At 48.2% G+C, this 21,094-nt stretch overlaps 1 protein-coding gene across 1 annotated transcript; it reads left to right on the top strand.

Annotated features, from left to right (window-relative positions):
* Positions 1-192: 192 nt before the first annotated feature.
* Positions 193-20,436, top strand: ZBTB21 (zinc finger and BTB domain containing 21). The gene is given in 3 exon segments (XM_027546799.1): positions 193-328; positions 13,229-14,543; positions 14,546-20,436. Coding segments are annotated over 3 exon segments (3,264 nt in total). The 5' UTR covers positions 193-217; the 3' UTR covers positions 16,384-20,436.
* Positions 20,437-21,094: the final 658 nt, after the last annotated feature.

The raw sequence follows: 21,094 nt of genomic DNA, 5'->3' as shown, positions 1-21,094 counted from the left end.
GCGCGGGAGGAGGAAGAACCTCGAGCGGAAGGCGCGCGCGGGAGGACGCGGCAGCGGCAGCAGCGGTGGCGGTGACCCGGCTGCCGTCAGGCCCGCCCTCGCCCAGCCCCCGGCGCTGCGCACCTCCCTCGCCCCGCCCCCCCCGCGGCCCGGTGGCCAATCATAGCGCCGCGCACGTGACGAGCGCTGCCTGCGATGACCTCATCTCTGGTGTGGGATGACGTCAAATTCAAGATGGATGGAATCACAGCGGCAGCGGCGGCTGCGGCGCGCGCGAGCCGAGTGTGAGCGGAAAGGGGCCTGGCGTCTGCCTCGGGGCCGAAGACCGGTGAGTAACTGTCACGCCCCTCGCCCCAGGGGAACTGCGGGGCCCGTGGGAGGCCATAGCCTCCCCGCAAAACGCGGCCTTTCCTGACGTAACTCTGAGGTGATCTCTCTCCTCCTTTTTCTCTCCGCCAGCGGGTTGCGGGTTCTGAGCGCTTCTGCGCGTGCGCCGGGTCCGGCTCTCACCGAGCATGCCCCAGGCTCCCACGTAGCCGATTGTGCCTTCACACTGCGCATGCTCTTTGCCCGCACTTGGCCTCGCCCTCGCCACTGCGCACGCTCCATCCCTCACTGGGCTTCCCTCGCCGGGCCGGGTTCCCCTCCGCCGGGCGGTTGGGGTACCTTCCGGCCGAGGGCGCGTGCTCCATGCCGGGCAGGCGTGGAAGCCGGCCGGTGTTCGCCAGGGTGCGCGAGCGTACGCGGAAGCTTGGGTGCGGTCCCCCGCACCTGCCGCGGCCCGCACCTCCGCGCCACCGCCCCCTCGAGCCCCGCCTGGCGGCCAGCGGCACATCCAACCACTGACCCAAGTAGACTGCTCTCCCTGCCCCGTCCCCCGACCGACCCCTCCGGGAGGACACGGTTCCCCGACTTTCCACCGCTGGTCGCGAGCGTCCCTGCTGAAATGCGGATCCCCCTCGCCCCCAGTCGAGAAAACTCTGGTCCGCAACTTGCGGGGTTGGGGTGGGGAAGGGGGAGTTGACTCCCGACTGTCGCGCTGGAGACCCCGCCCCAGAGATCTCCTCTGCCGGTGTCCCGGACATATTTTCTCTCATCGCCCAGACCCCTCACTTGGAGCAAGTTCACTGACCCACTACAGAAGAGCATTCCCTTGACCGCAGGAACGCTCCGCGGTCCTGGCCCTTCACTCCGGTTGGTGCGCACTCAGCCCGCAGCACTGCCCTGCTTCTGGAAGAAGCCCCTCGAGCAGCACGTTAGCGGGCAGGGTGATTTTAGAGACAGGTTCTCCGGCGGGATGGCCTGGCAGTGGGAGGTGGGGGAAGCGTTAACCAGACCCCGCACGGTCTAGCAGCCTAGGGGTCTTGGTGCCGAAGGTCAAGAGCGGCTCACGACTAGCATCTGAGGGCACCAGCATGTTCAGCAGAGTCCATGAGTGTTCATAACGCTGACCCTGAGTCATCCAGACGGAGCCTGCGTTGTGTACTGGTTCCTTGTTTGGAAGAAAGTGGGTTAATCCATTTTAGATTTCTCCTTGATGGTTATTTTTGAGACCTTTTACCCTCTGATGCTTGGAGTTAAATCCTTCATCCACTTTAAGGAGTAATAGTCGTTACATTGAATTTGAGAATCGCTAAATATCGATGTTAAAAAATAAAGTAGAAATTTGGGGCACTAGTTTACTTAAAAATAACTTGAGGTTTAATTCATTCTTCCTGTTAACACCATCCCGCGTTTAATGTGCTTCATTCTGTGGAAATAGAAGTTGGAAAGACTATGACCCCCACCTTTGAGGAACTTAAGATAGTTTACTGCAGGGCATATTAGGTGTTTAACAGAAGAGGGGCCAAGTTATTGAGAGAGTGTCTGGGTTAGCGGGAGATGACTGAGGATCCATTTCAGTTGGCCCCAATGTCAGTGGGGTTGAGGAGAGCAGACTCGAGCTGTTTATGACCAGGGCTTGACAGGCTGGGTCACTGACTAGAAAGGAAAGAGAAGAGGTTTCTAGTTTGAGAGACCTACTGGTTGGCAGCATACCAAACTAAATGGAATATGTGAAGACCAGCAGATGTGGGGGTCAGAGTCAGGATCATAGGTACGGTACTGGACAAGGGGCATATCCTGTAATGGAAGAGTCCTGAGAAGTCTAAGCAGGAGTACAGAATTGGGAGTCATTGGCCAATGGGATTTAGGGCCACAACCACTCATACCAAAAGCAAAGATAGCTGCCACCTGCAACTGTCTTGGCCCAGCCCAGGTCTCAAGCCTTCCTGATGGTTTCGCTCTTTGTCCAGGAGGCACTTGTTGGACCTGCATGAAGTGTTAGGAATACACAGCTAAAAACAAGGGTTCTTCCTTTCATGGACTCTCATGAGAGGGTAGATGTAGAGGCAGGTAACTTAAAATAGCAATGTTACTGAAGAAGAGATGAGGTGCTGTGGTGGCTTAGGTGGCTGAGCTCCTAGCCAGGAGCCATCTGTGGAGCTTTGCAGAGGCAATGTCATTTGGATCTTTCTGTAGAAGTTCTACCAGTGAAGGAAAGGTAAGAAAGACGGTGGGTAGGGTAAATGCTCACCTGCATGCTGTCCAGTAGGGGTGGGGAGGTGAACTGTGATCACAATATGAAGACTCTTGTGTGCCAGTTTGGAGAGTTTGGTTGGGTTTTATCTAGGGAGCAATAGAAAAATCGATACAGTATTCTAAAGGGCACTGATGGGACTAGCTCTGCTTTAGGAAAACAAACAAAAGGCACAGTTTCCACTCCTGCATCTAATTAGAGTGTCAGAGTCCAGAAAAATCAACAAATATTTATTGTTGTGTAAGATACCGTGTTGGGCATTGTGAAGAGTGTCAAAAGACATTATAGAGTCTTAGCCGTTAAATAGTTTCCAGTTCTGCTGGGGGAACAGACAGCTAACAGTGTGCGGCACTGAAGAAACACTGGAATAATACTGGAGTTGAAAGGTGTTTGCTCGATGCAGATGGCAGTGGTCCAGGAAGGTGTGTATAGTGTAGTGATCTAGGGCGGCCATAACAGAGCACCACAGACCAGGGGCGTTGAACACCATTCTGGAGCCACGAAGTCCAAGATGAAGGCTTTGGCAGGGTCGATTTCTCCTGAGGCCTTTCTGCTCAGCTTGTGGATGGTCGTCTTCTCTGTATTTACAAAGTGTCTCTCTCTGTCTGTGTCCTTATCCCCACCTCTTACAGAAACACCACCTCATTTGGGGGGACCTTAGGGCCCACCCTTAAGGATTCGTTGTAACTTCTGATGTCTTAGGGGACCCTGTCCCTATTTCCACTTACATTTTGAGGTGCTGGGGTTAGACCTTGTGGGACAGTCCAGCCCATGACTAAAGGCTTAATGGAGGCCTTGAGCTGAGCTTGGAAGAGTGAGTGAGCTTCAGCTGAGCAGTGTTGGGGGAGGGGTTAGAGGAGGCCTGGGACATTGCAAGTTGGGTAACAGAAGAGGTGAGACCTGCAGGTCTGTCTCAGAGACAAAGTATCTGAAGCAGGAAGTTATCACAAGGCAATAACTAAAGCAAAGAGAATTGAAAAAGTAGTTTGAAACCAGATTGATAGAACCCTGAAGTCCATGTTTTTAAAATTTTGCGTTTTAACCTATGGAGAGCCATTGTTTTCATCATTTTATTTTTTTACCGAGGTCTTAGGTGTCAGCTAAGCCGTGACGTCAGGGCATTTCCCGACCATCTTCTGCGAACCCTGGTTTCTCCCCCAAGTCCTAGCACCCTGTTTATTTCCTTGTAGCTCTTAACAAAGTCAGAGTTACTTTCTTTGTTTCCTTGTTCACTGTCTGATTTATCCCACAAGAAAGTGGGGGCCTTGTCTGTCTTATGCACCTCCTATTCCTAATGTCTATTGCACCTTGCACATAACAGGAGCTCAGTAAATAAGCTGAATTAATGATAGTAATGCTTAATGCGCACATCCAGGGAATGATCAGAGCTTTGTTTTAAGAAGCCAGTCTGGCAGCAGTATTAATAAAAGGTGGATTTGGAGGGCATGATAGGAAGAACCTAATACCACTTGAAAATATGTTAGGGTCCTTTTGTAACAAGAGCAGAAACTGACATATCAGCTTAAATAGAAAAAGAAATTGACTTTAAAAGTGGAGGGTTGCTCTTGAGAGTGAAGGAAAAAACGAAGAATGGGGCCAGGAAGGATGAAAACCAGGGTAACTGCAGGAGTCTGGATCATGGGCACTGTGGGCTGCATTTTCAGGCTGTGACTGAGATGCACCGGCTCCGCTCAGTTCTGCTTTTGTTGTTCTGAGCCCATTTTCCAAAAGAGAGTTTCCTACCAGGCTTGGCCAGCCCTGAGTGAGGCCCGACAGACCACTCAGGATGGCGCGCTCCAGTGCAAGGAGGACTGGCTGCCCAGCGGCCAGCACCAAGCCGAGGTGCCTTCTAGTCGTGGCCAAGCACACACCCTTAGACCAGATCAGACCCTCTCTAGGGAGACTGAGCATGTGGGAAATGGGACCCAAGGCAGTGACATCATTGCTCTCCAAGGGTCAGATCAGCCAGGCCCGCTTTGAAATCCGAGGAGCTGTCGATGGTGTCTGGATGTCTGCGTTATCTCCTAGTGAGCCATGATTAGACCTCACCTCAGAGCCGACTTCCTGTCACCATCTCACAGTGAAATCAAGGAGAGTCAGGGCTGAACCCAGAGGTAAGGCTGTGGGGGTGAACAGTGTGTGTGTTTATATTCCAGAGTCAAATGTAGGTGCTTTGTTTTTCTGTTTGCTTTGGAGAACTATATAAGAAATATCCAATATTCCAAAGCATCGTGTGCCCAGAGTTCAGTTTCACATTAATGTTTTGGATGTAAAGAGAGATTTCCCTACAGAACTGGTAGCAAGGCTTTTATGGGCTGGTCTAGGAGCAAATTTGATTTGCAGTGTGCCTTTAGCTCTGATGCCAGTCTGGGTGTTAGTCTCCAGAACTTGGAAGCTGGTTGGTGTGAGGTTATGTGGCCCCTCCTCATCTCCCGGCCCTCATCCACCTCCCAGTTTCCTTATATCCGAGTGTTAGCTCTGCTTTGCTTTCTTTTGTTTATAGCCCCAGAATGTTCTATAGTCCAAAAGTGCCTGCCCTTTCTCCATCTCCTTAAAAATCTTAGCTTCCTGCAGTTGGTATAAAGAGGGAATTATTTGCGTTGAATTAACTTATATTAAGATATGGATTCTCTGTCTTAGCACACGGTCCCTGAGGACTTTGAGGTGATGGTATGAAGTAGTTTTCTGGAATCCAGTTGTGAGGAGCACTGAAGCTCTTCTAGGGAATTGGAACTTCAGCCCAGGGGCTTCTGGGGTTTTGAAGCCCTGGCACTGTTAGATGCATGTTTCTGGGAAATGTCTACAATCAGTGAAGAGCGGAGTCTGTGGTAACATAACCATCCAGTGAGCACGGAGCCCCCATCTGTACTCACATCCCCAGCATTCACTCATGGACCCTCCCACCCCTGGGCCAAGTCAACTGCTTGCTGAAATCATTCTTCTCATGGCACTTTTTGTATCCTTATGTGTCTTTCCTACTGTGGAAACTTTCAGGAAAGGAAGAGAAGGATGAAGTCAAGTGCCAGCTTGCAGACAGGAAATACTGTATGTACCGGAAACTTGTAGACATACTGCGTTTGTTGACCTTCATAAGAATCCCATAGGGTGGGCAGCCGTTAGTCTCATTTAACGAGTTAAGGAAACTTGTACTCAGGTCGAGTGATCTTTACAAGGTTAGATACCTAATAGGTGGCAAAGCCAGGATTTGAGACAAGTAGATGACTATGAAAGTCTTTCCCATGGAGCTGTAGTGACTGCCATGGAGTGTTAACTGTAAAGATTCCCTCATTTTGAAATATCAGGAAACAACATGAAATAGAAACAATTCAGGCAGAGTTTGGGAAGATTTCTGTTCAAGGATCCGAGTGGTAAGCAAGCCAGCCCTGCTTCAAAATCTGGTTTTCCTGGGGGATTTCCTCCCAGCTTTTTCCATAGGGAAGGGACCTTTTCTTCCCTGTTTCACCCACTTTTCCTGTAAGAGTGCCAAGGTTTCCACTGTGACTGCAGCAGTGGCGGGCGCTCTGCGCTGGGGACTCCGGAGACGAGCAGTGGGAGGGAGGGGCCGAGTCACAGCGCGTGTCTACATCAGAGCCATCAGACCCAGGATGCCCTGTGTGTCCACAGTTAAAACATACTGAGGTTAGGGCTTGATGAGTCAGCAGGGTTATGAAGGAGGAAGTACCTCTGGCACCAAAACTAGCCTTATCTGAGGCCAAAGAGCTGAAAGGGCAGGTGGTTTTGAGAGTTCAGCCTGCATATCCACCAGCCACTGAGGGTGTGATTATCACCCTAATCTTGATTATCTCATGACACTCAGTAGTCATGATCCCTGTTGCTGCCTGCATTCTTAGTGTAGCATTTTATATTTTTAATAAAGTTCTTAGGCTCAATAAGTATATCTACCATGTCATGAAAGCACTAAAGTCTACAGTGATCATTGTTTGCCGCTAGACCAGGAAGGGGCTCCATGGTTAAGCTTTGATGATTGAATGGAAAGGTGACAGCAAGGGCTTCTGCAAGACGGTGAGGAGTCTGCGCTGCTGTGCCTGCGTGCCTCTCTCACCCCCAGGACCCAGAACCCTTGGTCTGTCTCCTGAAGAAGATGGGAGGGGTCACTGTCCTCCAGTGACCCTGGAGGGGCCTTACTGATGCTCCCAGGGCCTCATGCCTCCACCCCCTCCGCAGCCTCATCACCTGCACTCCCCTACATGTGTCTTTTGCTCCCTCAGGCACTTGGTCTTGTCTTTGTATATTGGACACTGCTCTTGTCCTTGACATGTCCTCCACCCATCCTTCCTGCCTCCCACGTTTTCTGACTTCAGCTTCTCCAGGAAACTTCTGTTGTGGAATGCCTCCCCGACCTTCCTCTCACCTGGACCCAGTGCCTCACCTCTGCTCCCATCTGCACCTCTGCACCCTGCCACCTGCGCCTACACACCAGAGTGTGTGAGGGATCGACTTGTCCTGTTCCCACGCAAGGCTGAGAGGAAGGCAGGACCATGCTTGTCAGACTGGCAGCCTCCCTGTCTGGCCAGTTCTAGCACACACTAGACAGGCGGCCGGCCATGAGGAGCGTGCAGCATGATGACTAAGAGTGCAGGCCCTGGGGCCAGGCTCCCAGCCCCACTGTCAGCTGAGTGGGTGACCTTCGGCACACTGCCCCCGACTCTTAGTGTCTGGGTTCCCTGATTGGTGAGACAGGGATGATGGCAGTGCCTATTTCAGATGTTTATGTGAGAACTAAGAGGGAACTAGAGGTAGGGTGGTATGTGGGTGGAGATGGCCTCTGGAGCCAGGTCATCTGGTAAGAGTTCTGCTCTGCTCCTCACTGTCTGTGCAGACTTGAGCAAGATACCTAACCTCGTGTGCCTTGGTTTTCTCAGCTGTAAAATGGTGATCAAATAGTACAACCTCCTCGGGTTGGTGTAAATAATGAGTTTAATAATGTAAACGCAAAAGATGTTTATAGTAGTATATTTACAGCAGAGTAAACCCTCAGATATCAGCTGTCATTCATGTCTGATCAGTGTCTAGGGAATGGAGTGGAAAACCAGCACCTGGAGGAGTTCTGCTGAAGTTGTCAGGTTTGGACACATTTAGCTGCTTTTGCCTAGAAAATCCCATGGACGGAGGAGCCTGGTGGGCTGCAGTCCATGGGGTTGCGAAGAGTCGGACACGACTGAGCAACTTCACTTTCACTTTTCACTTTCATGCATTGGAGAAGGAAATGGCAACCCACTCCAGTGTTCATGCCTGGAGAATCCCAGGGACGGGGGAGCCTGGTGGGCTGCCGTCTATGGGGTCGCACAGAGTTGGACACAGGAAGTGACTTAGCAGCAGCAGTAGCAGCAGAGTTAAATGAATAGATTTCAATTCCAAATAATTTTCCTGGACAGTGACTATTCCTCTTAACAACCCAGCTCTCAGTGACTTACTTTTCCCTAATTCCCTGTTTCATCCAAGGAGTATGGAAGCCTGTGGTTTAGGGATTAGAAGCAGTTACTTAGAACAGAAATACAGGTCATGATAATTGGAAGGGAGAGAAAGAAGGAAACTTTTCTGAACAATTAAAAGTGAGAAAATGTAGGAGTAGGAAGCAGATGGTGTGTGGGTCAGCACTGCTTCCTGTCCAGGGACGCAGAACATTTCACTTGGTTTCGTCTTCACACAGTCCCTTGATTTCTTCGTTTGGGTTCCCCCAGAAGCAGAACCTGAGACATGGACTCAGATGTAGATGTTTATCTGGGAAGTGATCGCAGAAAGCACAGGAAGGGTTGTAGGGAAAGTGGAGCAGGAAAGGGTGCCCAGAAGGGTCCGTTAAACGACCAGGTTCCTGTGCATGTTTAGAATATCGAAATGAATTCCAAAAAAAATTCTGCACCAATTTTTCTGTCCAACTTCATCTCAGGTAAGGACATCCTTCCAGTTCTGGCGGCGTCTTTATCTCCTCCCTTCCCTACCCCTGCAGTCAGTCCTTCAGAAGTTCTAATGGTATCTTTACGTCCACTCCTGCCACCCCAGTCCAGGCACCATCCTGTCTGGCACATATCCCTGCAGTGGACTCCCAGCTGGCTTCCCAGCTTGCAGCCTCTCCTGTGCTCCATACTTTGCAGCATAACCAGTGGGATCTTTTTGAAACAAAATTCAGATGGTTGTCATTCCTCTGCTCAGAATCTTCCAGCAGCTGCCCTAGTAAAAAGTGCAGTCCTTCCAGTGGTCCACCCAGCCCTGCACGATGCCTCCCCATGCTCCTTCAGCATCCTCGTCCACAGCCCCCTCAGCTCTGCTCCAGCCCTGCTGTCACCTTGTCTTCCCTCTGCCAGTGTGCTTGGCCCTTGGTGATCCTCATGGCCCATCCGTGTGTCTTCCAGGCCTCCTCAAATGCTGTTTTGTTGAGGGAGTGAATAAGTGAATGATACGTGAAGTTCCTGGTGCTGTCTGTAGTGTGTTATAAGACCTGAATAAATTGTAGCAATTATGGTTTTCTCCTTTAATTCTCACAGTAACATTATTAATACTATTGTTACTTTAGGTGGGAAAACTGAGGCTCAGAAAGCTCTAGAGCATTAGCCTAGAGCTGTGCTGTGCTTAGTTGCTCAGTCATGACCAACTCTCTTTGCAACCTCATGGACTGTAGCCACCAGGCTCCCCTGTCCATGGAGATTCTCCAGGCAGGAACACTGGAGTAAGTTGCCATGCTCTCCTCTAGGGGATCTAGAGCACTGACATTTAAACTGTATTAACTCTGAGCCACAGGAAGGAGTGTATTGTACAGTCAGTCCTCCATATCCATGGACTCTATCAACTACAGATGGAAAATATTCAAAAAGGAAAAAATCCAGCAAAACTTGAGTTTGCTGCTCACCAGCAACTATGTAAGTATCATTTACATCATGTTACGTATCATTGATGTAAGCATCCAGAGATGATTTAAAGTGGGGGGATGTGCATAGGTTATATGCAAATACTGCACCATTTTTATAGGAACTTGAGTGTCTGTGGGTTTTTGGTGTCTGTAGGGCCTGGAACCAGTCCTCTGTGGATACTGAGGGACGACTACATCAATTTTAAATTGATTTTAAGGAACCCTTTTGGAAAGTACTTGTCCAGACTTTTGATTTTGCATCTCCTGAGCCTCTCTGTCCCTGGGGCAAGATCTGAACTAGCTGTCTCAAAAATTATTTGCACTAAAAATAGTGCTTAGAATGCAGCTGAGTTATGAGTGTGGCATTTATAAGCTTTTTTTTTTTTTTCTCTGCTGACCTCTGTAAATGATGGCGGATTTCTTTGCACATAATTAGATGCGTGAGTACAGTGTAGTAAGATTAAGGAAGAAATTAAAATGGCTGTCACAAAAAAGAAGGGAAAAACGTGTCTCTCGGGCATTCACCATCAAGATGAAACGATGCCAGGCAAAACTGAACAGCAACTCAGTGCAGGTTGACCGAGGCAGTTGTCTGTGTACAAGCTACAGGCTCCGAGCTTCGTCCCTGGAAGCAGAGCCTTGCCTCTGTCAGTCAGGTCGAGTCAGCACCACCAGCAGGGAGCCAGGGCAGCAGGGAGGGAGACCTGGGGCCACCAGACACTGGTCACTCCAGGTGGCAGCCTCTGTGGCTTCTGCCGAAGACCACAGAGGCTGTCAATTTGGTCACTTAATTGTGTCCGACACTTTGTGACCCCCATGCACAACAGCACACCAGGCTTCCCTGTCCCATCACTAACTCCTGGATCTTGCTCAAACTCATGTCCATCAAGTCGGTGATGCCATTCAACAATCTCATCCTCTGTCGTCCCCTTCCCCTCCTCCTGCCTTCAATCTTTCCCAGCATCAGGGTCTTTTCCAGTGAGTCACTTCTGCACATCAGGAGGCCAAAGTATTGGAGTTTCAGCTTCAGTACTTCCAATGAATATTCAGGACTGATTTCCTTTAGGATTGACTGGTTTGATTTCCTTGCAGTCCAAGGGACTCTTAAGAGTCATCTCCAACACCACAGTTCAAAAGCATCAGTTCTTCAGTGCTCAGCTTTCTTTATAGTCCAACTCTTATATCTGTACATGACTACTGGAAAAACCATAGCTTTGACTAGATGGACCTTTGTGGGCAAAGTAATGTCTCTGCTTTTTAATACTCTGTCTAGGTTTGTCATAGCTTTTCTTCCAAGGAGCAAATGTCTTTTAATTTTATGACTGCAGTCACCACCTGCAGTGATTTTGGAGCCCAAGAAAATAAAGTTTGTCACTGTTTCCATTGTTTCCCCATCTATTTCCCATGAAGTGATGGGACCAGATGTTATGATCTTAGTTTTTTGAATGTTGAGCTTTAAGCAACCTTTTCACTCTCCTCTTTCACTTTCATCAAGAGGCTCTTTGGTTCTTCTTTGCTTTCTGCCATAAGGGTGGTGTCATCTGCATATCTGAGATTATTGATATTCCTGCCCGCAATCTTGATTCCAGCTTGTGCTTCATCCAGCCCAGCGTTTCTCATGATGTACTCTGCATATAAGTCAAATAAGCAGGGTGACAATATACAGCCTTGATGTACTCCTTTTCCTATTTGGAACCAGTCTGTTGTTCCATGTCCAGTTCTAACTGTTGCTTCCTGACCTGCATATAGGTTTCTCAAGAGGCAGGTATGGTGGTCTGTTATTCCCATTTCTTGCAGAATTTTCCACAGTCTGTTGTGATCCTCACAGTCAAAGGCTTTGGCGTAGTCAATAAAGCAGAAGTAGATTTTTTTTTTGGAACTCCCTTGCTTTTTCAATGATCCAATGGATGTTGGCAATTTGATAATCTGGTTCCTCTGCCTTTTCTAAATCCAGCTTGAACATCTGGAAGTCCTCTGTTCACGAACTGTTGAAGCCTGGCTTGGAGAATTTTGAGCATTACTTTGCTAGCCATGTGAGATGAGTGCAATTGTGTGGTAGTTTGAGCATTCTTTGGCAATTGCCTTTCTTTGGGATGGGAATGAAAACTAACCTTTTCCAGTCCTGTAGCCACTGCTGAGTTTTCCAAATTTGCTGGCATATTGAGTGCAGCGCTTTAACAGCATCATGTTTAAGGATCTGAAATAGCTCATCTGGAATTCCATCACCTCCACTAGCTTTATTCTTAATGATGCTTTCTAAGGCCCACTTAACTTCGCATTCTAGGATGTCTGGCTCTAGGTGAGTGATCACACCACTGTAGTTATCTGGGTCATGAAGATCTTTTTTGTGTAGTTCTTCTGTGTATTTTTGCCATCTCTTCTTAATAGCTTCAACTTCTGTTAGGTCCATACATTTCTGTCCTTTATTGAGCCCATCTTTGCATGAAATGTTCCCTTGGTGTCTCTAGAGGGATACTAAGGGGCTGTTGGCCAACTGTTGACCAGAGGCTGGGTAGCCAGCAAAAGCTGATCCTTTGAAGCTGGAGGAGAACCTGCAGGTGTGCTGGGTGCCATGTCTGTGTATGGATAGTTTGTCCTCTAGAGAATGGTAAGACTCTCTGAACAATCTTAGTTACTCTGAATCCATTTTATATTAAAAATACATGTCTTAAGTATTTTAAAGAAGAGATGGCATTGTAAAACCAGCCCAAAGAGATGAGATGTTACGGCAGCAGCTGCGTGAGAGAAAGATTTGGAGAGTCAAGCATCGTCTCTGTGTGAAATGGCTTCATCTTCATCAGGAGTTAATCTAGACACTTTTATTCTGAATTAAATGTCTAGTAACCCTGCAATTTGTGAAAATTAATGGCACGTTTGTCAAGTCCTTACCAGGTATGAGATACAGGCTCATTTAATTTTCAGAGCAGCCCTAAAGGAGGGCACAATTGTTACCGCCTCATGTGAGGAACCTGATGATCCCAGGTACTAGTTGACCACAAGGGCGGAGCCAGCACCCAGCCACTAGGCCCTGAGATCTCACCTACAGACTTGAAGAGTCTTGGTGAAATCTCAAGTCAGACCCCTTAGGTTTAGAATTAGTATAATTAAGTTTAGCTCCAGGCTAAACTTTCCATTGTGTTACTGTTGAAAGTGTAATTTGGTAAGAATTAGTATTAGGATTACATGGTGTTCAGCATAAGAAAGTAAAGAAACTTTTCTATATAATGTTTCTAACTTTTTAAAAACACTTTGATGCGATAGTAATTAGTTAAATGATTTCTCTCTTTCTAAATTCTTATCTGTTTTTTGCAACCTCTACAGCCTATTGTTAATTCACATTGTGTTTAATCATATCCAGTAATAAAACTGTTTCCTTTAAGAATTGTGGACTTTATAGGGTTTGGTACTACATACTTACTCTGATCTAATAAGGAATAGAATTAAGCATCAAATGCATAAGGGCCCTAAATAATAAACCTTGTTTTCAAATATTGCTTCTCTACATACCTGCCAAGTTCTAGGTGCCTTTTTGATGGTGTGAAATGCTTGTTACAGAGACTTAGTTTCTCAAGTTCATCAGTTTTAATGATGGATGACCTACTTAAGCTGTGATACTTGTTTCTTTGTATTTTCTGTGTTATTTAAATAAGATTGTTCATCCAGAAAGTTTTTGTCAGGCCACAGTCTGCTGGTGAGAAGACAGCTGCTGTTCCCTGCCCTTGAGGAGCCCTTACCTGGGGGAGCGTCGCACGGCCTTGTTCACAGTGACTTTATCTGTCTTTCAGATAAGGCTGAGCATGGAGGGGCTCCTGCACTACATCAACCCAGCACACGCCATCTCTCTCCTCAGCGCCCTCAACGAGGAGCGGCTCAAAGGGCAGCTGTGTGACGCGCTCCTGATCGTGGGTGACCAGAAGTTCCGAGCTCATAAAAACGTCCTGGCTGCCAGCAGTGAATACTTCCAGAGCTTGTTCACCAACAAGGAGAACGAGGCACAGACTGTATTCCAGCTGGACTTCTGTGAGCCAGATGCTTTTGACAATGTGCTGAACTACATCTATTCTTCCTCTCTGTTTGTGGAGAAGAGCAGCCTGGCTGCCGTGCAGGAGCTCGGCTATAGCCTGGGCATCTCCTTCCTGACCAACATCGCCTCCAAGACGCCCCAGGCCCCCTTTCCCACGTGTCCCAACAGAAAGAAGACTTTCACCGAGGACGAGGAGAACAGTTCTCAAAAGAGAAGCGTCATCGTTTGTCAGAGCAGGAACGAAGTCCCCGGGAAAGCCGGGAGTCAGAACACCCCTGAGCTGAGCCACCCTCCCCGGCCCTCTGCCAGCATCGCGGTCAAGGCAAATGCCAGTAAGCCCCCCGGCCCAAAACCCACAGAGCCCCCACACCACGTGGCGCCAGCTGAAAAAAGCTGGCAGAAAGATGGCCCCGCGGTTCTGGCGAGGCCGCCCGAGCTCGCCGGGCCTTTAGAGGAGCCAAGCCGGGGCGGCTTGGCCAAGCGGGCCGTGGCACCACCTTCGAAGCCCCCGCTGGACCGGGCGGCCGTGGACGAAAGGCCAGGCGCCAGCGCCCTGCTCCCCAAAGGCGTGGCCGTGGAGTTGGCGTTGCGGAGCCCGCGGCCGCCTGTCCTGTCCCTGCGGGGCTCTCCCGAGACGCCCTTCCTGCTGAAGGAGGCGGGCCGGGGCAGCGGGCCGGGTGAGGACCGGAACCTGCTGTATTACTCTAGGCTGGGGCTGGTCATCCCAGCCGGGGCGCCGGCGCCCGGGACCCAGGGTGTGGACCGCAGCGGCCCACTTGTCAAGAGCCTCTTGCGCCGGTCGCTGTCCATGGACAGCCAAGTCCCCGTGTACACGCCCACTGCTGAGCTGCAGGCTCCCCCAGGCGTGGGCTCGGGCGATGTGGCCGGCAGTGTGCTCAGCGCCTTCTCTTCTCAGAGGCCGCCCTCCAAGGACGGGGGCGAGACGGTGGTCCCCGACACCCGGACCCCTGCCCCGCAGCCTCACCGCCTCAGGTCCTTCAGCGCTTCTCAGCCGGCTGAGCGGCCGGGGGCGCCCCAGGGGCCGGAGGTGCGGGTCAAGGCCGAGCCGCGCAGCCCCCGGAGCCATGCGACATCATTCGCGTCACCGTGGGGGATGCCGCGGCCGCCACGAGAGACCTGGCGCTACAGACAGAAGACGACCGGAAAGACCCCAGCAGACTCCCGGCCAAGAGGCGGTTCCAGACCGACAGGAGGCTGCCGGCCAAGCAGCCCAAGGCTGAGAGCCCAGGCTCCCCGGGCTCGGGAGACCCCCGCGAGGAGGGCTCGAGCCCATCTGCCCTCCGGGCCGACTTCCCAGGCTCTGACTTAAACAAAGACGAATTCGGTGAGTTGGAGGGCACGAGACCAAACAAAAAGTTTAAATGCAAACATTGCCTTAAAATCTTTAGATCCACGGCGGGCCTGCACCGGCACGTGAACATGTACCACAACCCCGAGAAGCCGTACGCCTGCGACATCTGCCACAAGCGCTTTCACACCAACTTCAAAGTGTGGACGCACTGCCAAACGCAGCACGGGGTGGTGAAAAATCCGGCTCCGGCCGCCAGCTCCCATGCTGTCCTGGACGAGAAGTTCCAGAGGAAGCTCATTGATATTGTGCGAGAGCGGGAGATCAAGAAAGCGCTGATCCTGAAGCTGCGGCGCGGCCGGCCGGGCTTCCAGGGCCCTGGCGGCTCCCCAGCGCAGGTCCTCAAACGGGGCCTGCGCTCCCGGGCCAAGGGCGCGTATGTGTGCACGGCCTGCGGGAAGGCCTACCGCTTCCTCTCCCAGCTCAAGCAGCACGTGAAGATGCACCCGGGGGAGAAGGCCCTTGGGGCTGCCAGGGCCGCGCGGCCCAGGGAGCGCGCGGCCCCCGGGGGCGCAGCGGGCGGCCCGGAGCTCTATCTGTGCCGCCTCTGTAACGCCAAGCTCTCTTCTCTCCTAGAGCAAGGCAACCACGAGCGCCTGTGCCGCACTGCTACGGTGTGCCCCTACTGCAGCCTCAGGTTCTTCTCGCCCGAGCTCAAGCGCGAGCACGAGGGCAAGTGCGAGTTCCGCAAGCTCACGTGCCTGGAGTGCATGCGCACCTTCAAGTCGGCCTTCAGCATCTGGCGGCACCAGGTGGAAGTACACAATCAGAACAGCATGGCCCCGGCCGCCGGCACCTCCCCACCCCGGCCTGACCTCAACGGCGAGGCCACCGGCCCTGCCCGGCCCCTTGTCCCGCCCGAGCCTGGTCGAGCCGACCCCGCGGCCACTGCCGCCAAAGACGACCCCGCGGGGGGCGGCCGCGGCCCTGAGCCTGTGAACTTTGACTCCGAAGACTCCACCTGCCTCCCCGAGGACCTCAGCCTCTCCAAGCCGCTGAAGATCCAGGTCAAAGAGGAGCCGCCGGAGGAGGCCGAGGAGGAGGCGCCCGAAGCCGGCGCGGCCCCCAAGGACTTGTGGCCCTGCGAGAAGTGCGGCAAGACCTTCCCGGCACCTAAGCAGCTGGAGCGGCACCAGGAGCTGCTGTGCTCCGTGAAGCCCTTCATCTGCCACGTCTGCAACAAGGCTTTCCGCACCAACTTCCGGCTCTGGAGCCACTTTCAGTCCCACATGGCCCAGGCCTCTGAGGACCCTGCGCACCGGGAACCTGAGGCTGGCCCGGGCCCCGCCGGCTCCCCGTCGCCGCCCCCGCTGCCCCCACCGCTGCCCAAGATCCAGCCCCTGGAGCCCGACAGCCCCACAGGCCTGCCCGAAACCCCCACTCCCACGGCCGACAAGCTGTTCGCGCCCCGAGAGTCAGACACGCTGTTCTACCACGCGCCCCCCCTCTCCGCCATCACTTTTAAAAGACAGTTCATGTGTAAGCTCTGCCACAGGACATTCAAAACGGCCTTCAGCCTCTGGAGCCACGAGCAGACCCACAACTAAAAGACTTCTCAGCCCTGGAGACAAGCTCCGGTCTCCAGAGTTCAGCCCGAATCGTGAACTGTGTCATAAGAAACAAAATATTTAAAAAAAAAGAATAATAAAGGTTGCAAATCATTATGCTTGAATATAAGTTTGAGGTGAACTGATATTAATGAGAAATGTCCTTACTCAACCTAGGAAAACTCCCAAAAGCCCTGTGCTTCTGGACCTTCAGTAATGCCTTTATTAATGTGGAAGTTTGTTCTTGGTTGTTTGCATGGTTCCTCATCCCATGGTGTCAGTATAATCTACTTGAGGTGGTTTGGTTTTTTCTTACTGATTTTCAGTTATTGAAACACTATGAAAGTATTTCTTCTTTAGATTCTATGAAGAAACCTAAGTTCGTACATCTTAGCCATGTTCTCAAGTCCAAACATATCAGAACAAAGTGGAGTAGTTTGCAGTATTAAGATCCTAGAGTACTTCAGCAATAAAATTAAAAAAAAAAAAGATAAACCTCAACTTTAATAAGATATCCTGACACTTGATAAAAATAAATATTTGGTATTTTGTGGTTATTTAGAACCTTTTTTGTATGAAAATCGTGAGATTTAAATCAGCAATAGTAATACTTAGGTTTATATAAAATAACAAAAAACTTGCTCTTAGGTCATTTCATGTAATTAGTGATGGAAGACTCAGGAAAGGAAAGCATGGGGATTTCTGGAAGCCCTCCACCTTGGTTTCCAAAGCTTTGGTGGTGGTGGGCGTGGTGGTCAGAGCACCCACCAGGGCCCTGAATTCAGACCAGCATCGAGGGGCTGTGCAGGTTTGCTTCCCCTGGTTTGTGCCATCACAGATTGAAACTGTGTTTAATGGGGACAGTTAGCATACAGCACAAATTTTGAATTTAACGTTAGTATAACATGTAAGGTCAGGACATGTACTTATACAGCACCCCCCAGAGTGAGTGCAGCTGCTCTAAATCCCGAATTACTGTTCACTTTCAGAGACTTGAAGCAAAGGGAGGAGCCACACCGCAGTCTCCACACCCTTTTCAAGAACAACCTGTACAGTCATCAGTTTTCCTGCCTCTTTGTATTGTGATTTCTGTTAAGATTTTTTGGAGTTTACAGTGGTAAAATGTCCATAATGAAACCATCCTTCTTTAAGGCACTGCTGAATATTTCATAAATGTGTATGAAAGTACTCTCAAGGGTCCACAGTTAGTTTCTGCTACTTATTTTGGCCCATAGCACTTGGGCTTCTTTTTTTGTTTTCCTATTTTGTGTAAGTTGTAATTTAAAGCCTTTGAGTTGGTATAATCCAGAGTTCATTGGGATGTTTAAAAAGGAAAAGAATTTTTATTTCATTGGCAGGGGTGGGGAAGTGAGATACACAGAAGTAGAAATATTGTCGAAACCCCTAAATTCTTTCAAAGTAATGATGGACCTTGATGGTAAAGCCTCCAAGTTTATTAATTTTTTTGCAAGCTCTTCTTTCAGATAAGAAAATCAACTACTGTGACTGAGAAATACTCTACCGAATACTTAAACTGGTCCTCTGGCAGAAGTCTGTTCATAGTCTCATAACCTGCATTCCATACCAATAGTAGGAAAGAGATTCTTTCTTTTTTATGGAAACACAAGCATTTTTATAAAGTTCTAATTGACTTTGTACACTGTAGAAACTACATGTGAAATTTTGCCTTTTATTTTTTCATTTGGAAACTATCAAAAGTCCCCAAATATGGTTACTTCCTATTTTTGTTCTTAAATTTGATGGAGAAAATAAAATTAAGTTGCCATTATTGATTATCGCCATCTTTAGATTTCCTTGAACAAACCTATGCGTTTTAAAGACAGCAAGAGCATGTGGTTTTCTGTGAAACATTAGGATAGGTTTATTGTTTGTTGAATTCATTCCCTGCGTAATGTGGTATTTCTTACTCAGAACACCCTGGTAGCTATCACTTCAAAAGAAGACAGTTCCCTTCAGAGTAATGCTTATTTATGGCTGCTGGAGGCTGGGTGGATAATTCCCTGATACATGGGATCTTGGCATTGTAAACTCAGTATCCCAGGACTTGAATCTTTATGCTACATTTTTGAAGATTTTTTAATAACATTAATTAGTAAAAAAAAAAATATTTTTGATCTAATATAGGCTCTGCATATCTGTTAGATTTTAAAAATTGCCAGTGTTTTGTCTTGTCCACATTTTTGTCTAGGCAAGGAACATAAGTTTTCAAATAAAATTTTGAACCAAAAACATTTATAATGCAGTTCTGGTTTTTCTATTACTTTTTATACTGTACCTTAAAAGCATTAGGCTTGGAAGAGTTTATTTTGGTGGTCAGAAAAATAGGCTTCCTCTCATTTGACTATTTTAAATGTTAAGATGTAAAATAATGAAAGACAGATAAATTGCTTTATGCAGTAAAGTGTTTTTTTAAGAATGTTTAACTCAGCCAGTGGGCAAATACTTGGTATAAGGCAAGTTGGTCTTTTCATACTGAAATGCGTTAGCTAGGAAAGATATTCTTGAAAATCTTTTTTTTTCTGATTGTAATTAATTTTGGGAAGTGTAGAAAGGTCCTTACTCCTTTGTACGTATTCAGGATGCCTGCCTTTTTTATGCAATTGTGGAAAGAATGTCAGATGTTTTTAATATATTCTTTGTTAATCTGAAAACTTGTTATCTGATCATTTTCTTCATTTGGGGGGAGGGAGGAACACCACAAAAAGGAGATTTTTATCAAAATAAGTAATGGAGGTAACAAATCTTGTACATTTTTTATAGTAAAAATATTTAAAGAATAAGAGACTATTCACTTTTAGAACTGGTTATGGTTAATATGCGTTTATAACTTTGTCAAAATATACAACCAACGGTTTGACAGTGATGTTGTCTGCATCTGTAGTGAGATGGATGTGGTTCCTGGTTTTCTGTTTGGGAACAGATCATCCCAGCCTTCTCTTAAAATATAACCCCAGCACTTAATCGGTGATCATCTGGTCCACACACAGCGCCCATGGGTGCTAAGAGTAGTAACTGAGACCGGAATTAAATGTGCCCTTTGGTGGAGAAAAGAGGTGTGTTCAGGCCAACCCTGTGGTCGGATGAGGGAGTGACAGGAATGCACTGGTCCAAGTCGGCCTTTGTTCCCTCAAACTCTGTGTGTGTGTGTGTGTGTGTGTGTGTACAACCATAATCTGGAACTTCAGAAAGTAAAATTGTTTTCATTTCTTACTGCAAAAATAATTACATGTCATTTGTAACAGGTTTCTTTATAAATTGCACTAATTAATATTGGAATGTTACAAGTCAGTTTATCAATTTCTGAAGTCTCTTTGATGTTTTTTGCAATAATTGTGAAAAGCATTATTGATTTCAATAATGCTAGCACATATTCTTTAATAAGTTCTTTAACACTGGCTTTTTTTAAGTTTTACACATAGTTTTTTCTCTTGTGGCTTTAGCACTTTAAGGAGTTTGGCGTTTGCATAGTTTTTGGTGTGCTTCCCAGGTATGCACCAGGGCGTCACGTTGCCACGTGACTGGAGAAAATTCATGGTCTGTCTTTAGATTCTGGAGGAGAAAAAATGAGTCAATGTCAGGTTTTTAAAAAATTCCGTTTAGAGGCAGTCATTTGGGAACCAAAGTATTTTACTGTATATCTTTAAAATCATTGAATTCAGTGCTCTTTAGTCATTTATTCGTGCTGTCCAGATTTTCCACAAAGTTATACTTGGTTAATTTACGAAAGTGATAATTTCTTCTTGACATTAATCCAAGACTGTTTCAAAATTTTCATTGAATAAATGCTTATTGCTAAAAGAACAACAAATGTGGTTTTATAACTGTGTGTATTTTGTTTCATATGCCTCTGCAGAGAAATCATTGTTCAATTTTATTTAGGAATAAGCTTTTTTGGACTGAAAATTCATAGTAAAATAGGATTCTACCTAATGTTAAGCCATCGCTTCTTTGTATCCAGTTGTCTGTTTACTTTGCTTAAATCTCAACTAAGATTGAGTGGAGTCAATAAATTTGTACTGTATTTTGTTTTGAGTTGTGGTCTCATTGGTATGTTTTGGACTTGAATGATACAATAGTTTATGGAAGCTGAGATAAAGCCTTTCCTTCTGCTTGGGGAGTGTGAGTGCTGCTGCTGCTGCTGCTAAGTCACTTCAGTCGTGTCCGACTCTGTGCGACCCCATAGACGGCAGCCCATCAGGCTTCCCTGTCCGTGGGATTCGGCAAGAACACTGGAGTGGGTTGGCATTTCCTTCTCCAATGCATGAAAGTGAAAAGTGAAAGTGAAGTTGCTCAGTCCTGTCCGACTCTTCGCAACCCCATGGACTGCAGCCCACCAGGCTCCTCCATCCATGGGATTTTCCAGGCAAGAGTACTGGAGTGGGGTGCCATGGCCTTCTCCAGGGGAGTGTGAGTAGCCACCCACATAAGAGCTGTGAGAGAAATTTCGTCTCCCCACTGCTCCAGGTGACTTGTAAAGCTTAAGTTATTCAGGCGCCACAGATGCATAATAAAACCCCATAAGCAGAAGTCTTTGCCTGTCCACCTTTTTCTTTGCTGTCCAGATGGGTAGTTTTTAATGTGATTGTGGGGATAAATGCATAAAAAAGGACATGTTTAGCACCCTAGTTTTGTTTCACATTTTAAGGGATTCCACATAGCATCTTTTGTCATTCTAATCAGGCTCTTCCAG

The sequence above is a fragment of the Bos indicus x Bos taurus genome, chromosome 1 (assembly GCF_003369695.1).
Source record: "Bos indicus x Bos taurus breed Angus x Brahman F1 hybrid chromosome 1, Bos_hybrid_MaternalHap_v2.0, whole genome shotgun sequence".
Lineage (NCBI taxonomy): Eukaryota > Metazoa > Chordata > Mammalia > Artiodactyla > Bovidae > Bos > Bos indicus x Bos taurus.
This window is presented reverse-complemented; position numbering and strand designations above follow the sequence as displayed.